We start from the raw sequence: 2500 nt of genomic DNA, 5'->3' as shown, positions 1-2500 counted from the left end.
ATCTCAGGGGCCATTCAAGGACCTATGGATGGATTATTTATTGCTGGAATATTCGTGCCGTGGGCCAACAAGACGGTGGGTGGATAGATGGATGGATAGATAGATAGATGGATGGATGGATGGGTAGATAGACACATGGTTAGATGGAAAGATAGACGGATAGAGAGACTGGTTGAGAGGAGATGGCAGTGTAAGATGGTCTGTGTGAGGGTGTTGTGGATAGGAAGGAGAGATGAGATAGGTAAGCAGATAGATAGGTAGATAGACACAGAGTTAGATAGATAGATAGACAGACAGAGGGTGAGATGAGGTGGAGCTGGGAGAGGGTGCGTGTGAGAGAGAGAGAGGGTGTGAGTGTGTGTGTGTGTGTGTGTGTTGTGGGTAGGATGGGGAAATGAGAAGGGGTGTGAGGTAAGGTAATTCTCTCTCCCTCTCTCTCTTTCAATTTTCTTTCGCGAGTTAACCATCTTTTTTTCTTTCTTTCATTCTTTCTTTTTTTTTACAGGGTGCCGTGGTGGGTCTGTTAACGTCCTTCGCCTTGAATATCTGGCGGGTAGTTGGCAAATTCGTTAGGACGGGACAGACGGCCCCCTACCTCCCCCTGTCCACTGAAGGCTGCCCCGAGAACCACCTGAATGCTACCACAACTACCACCACTACCACAACGACCACACCGCTGCCTGGACTGGATGAGTGAGTCTTGATAGATAGATAGATGGATGGATGAATAAATAGGTTGACTGATTTTATAACTACCACCCTAACTACGACTCTCTCTCTCTCTCTTCCTCCTCCTCCTCCTCATCTTCTTCCTCATCTTCTCCCTCCAGACTTCCGGCCGGCGCCTCTTTCTACGACATCTCCTACTGCTACAACGGCGCTATCGGCATCCTCGTCACCCTCATCGTCACCAGCATCGTCTCGCTCTTCTCCCGTAAGTATTGACACTCACCATCTTAAGACGTGCAGGACAAACTTCTTTTTATTGTCCTTGTTCTTCTTCTTCTCCTCCTCCTCCTCCTCCTCCTCCTTTCTTCTTCTTCTTCTCCTCCTCCTCCTCCTCCTCCTCCTCGCAGCACTCCCAAGCTCCTTACATGTATTTATAATCTTCTTCAAGCAAGCTACAGACTACTATGTGCCCAAGGAGTACAAAGGAAGCCACTAGCAGCCTCGAAGGAGTTAATCACAATACAAATAACGTCTCCAAATCTTAAAGTCTCCCTTACCGCCTTGAGATGGAAAGAAAACGGTAAAAAACATCAATAATTTTACCTATAGAGTGTTTACTCCAATTTGGCGAAGATCCATAACTTCCCTCATGTTTTTTGATGGTCAGGTGTAGTCAGACTTGGGGATAAATTTGACTAGTAACCAAGGAGACTCATCCCTGTGCTCACACTATTCAAATCCTCTTCATCCTAGCGCTCTCAGTCCTCTCCTGAATCCCACGTCATCCTAACATCTCTTCTCCAGCGATTTATTTCCTTATCAGTCCTTATCTTTCTATCGTTTGTCTTATTCTCAGATTTTTCTTATCTTCTCAATCCTCCCTTCAGGTCCACTTCCCCCTGGCGCTCTCAGTCCTCTTCTCCTGAACCCGACGTCACGCAGGCTGTACCGGGCCATGTGGACCTCCCTGGCCAAGATGGGATGCGCCACCTGGACCGCGGAGGACAGGGAGACCAAAGACCCCAAAGACCAACCCATCACCCTCATATCAGTCACCACACAGACCACGCTGGTGATGGAGGCAGAGGAACTGGCTGATGTGGAGATAAGGCGTGTAGGAGGTGATTTGGGTGGAGGGAAAGATGGGGTGGGGAGGGCAGGAGAGGGAGGGAAAGGAGGGAAGGAAGAGGAGGAGGAGGAGGAGGACAGAGGAAGGAAAGATGCGATGAGAAACGGAGTAGTAAGAAGGAAAGAAGGGAGAGACGAGGAAGATGAAGGAAGGAAATGAGACGGAGGAAGAAGAGGAGACGAAGGAAGAAGAGGAGGGAAAGAAGAGGAGGAAGACGAAGGAAGGAGAGGACACGAAGGAAGAAGAGGAGGGAAAGAAGAGGAAAACGAAAGAAGGAAAGAAGAAGGCGAAGAAGGAAGGACTAGCTAATTCACTACTCCTAATCACACGAATCATCAAATAGGCCAGAGGGGACGTTCAGAGAGAGAGAGAGAGCCGCGAATATTGAGAATTACCTAAATCATGAAGGGTGACCACAAGAACAAGGTCGCCACGAAATCCACATCAACACGTCTATCCATCTATCTATCTATCTATTTATTGCAAGAGGCCTTAATCCCGTAAGGGGTGGCCACAAACAAATCGCCTCCGTGTCGCCCTGTCCCCGGCCATTTCACCGCCCTGCTCCCAGCTCACACCCCCCTCTCTCATACACCCCTCCACTCCATCCCTCCATCTCATCCTTGACCACAGCAACACGTGACTCTCCCCAAATATTTTAATAAATGAATAAGTGAATAAAGGGGAAGGCAAGAAGAGGCT

General features: G+C 48.6%; 1 protein-coding gene across 1 annotated transcript in view; it reads left to right on the top strand.

The window, feature by feature from the left end:
• Positions 1–2500, top strand: part of LOC145415986 (sodium-coupled monocarboxylate transporter 1-like) — a 22800-nt gene that overhangs the window by 16222 nt on the left and 4078 nt on the right. The window contains exons 10-13 of the mRNA XM_080285091.1: positions 1–75; positions 506–693; positions 831–934; positions 1557–1790. The exon at positions 1–75 is cut by the window's left edge and continues 80 nt beyond it. Coding sequence (XP_080141217.1) covers positions 1–75; positions 506–693; positions 831–934; positions 1557–1790 — 601 coding nt within the window. The remainder of the gene's footprint in view (positions 76–505; positions 694–830; positions 935–1556; positions 1791–2500) is intronic.

This window comes from Coenobita brevimanus, chromosome 13, assembly GCF_032717465.1.
Source record: "Coenobita brevimanus isolate Jiangsu-jjx chromosome 13, ASM3271746v2, whole genome shotgun sequence".
In the NCBI taxonomy this organism is placed as follows: domain Eukaryota; kingdom Metazoa; phylum Arthropoda; class Malacostraca; order Decapoda; family Coenobitidae; genus Coenobita; species Coenobita brevimanus.
Note: the sequence above shows the minus strand (reverse complement) of the source record. Positions and strands in the feature narration are given on the sequence as shown.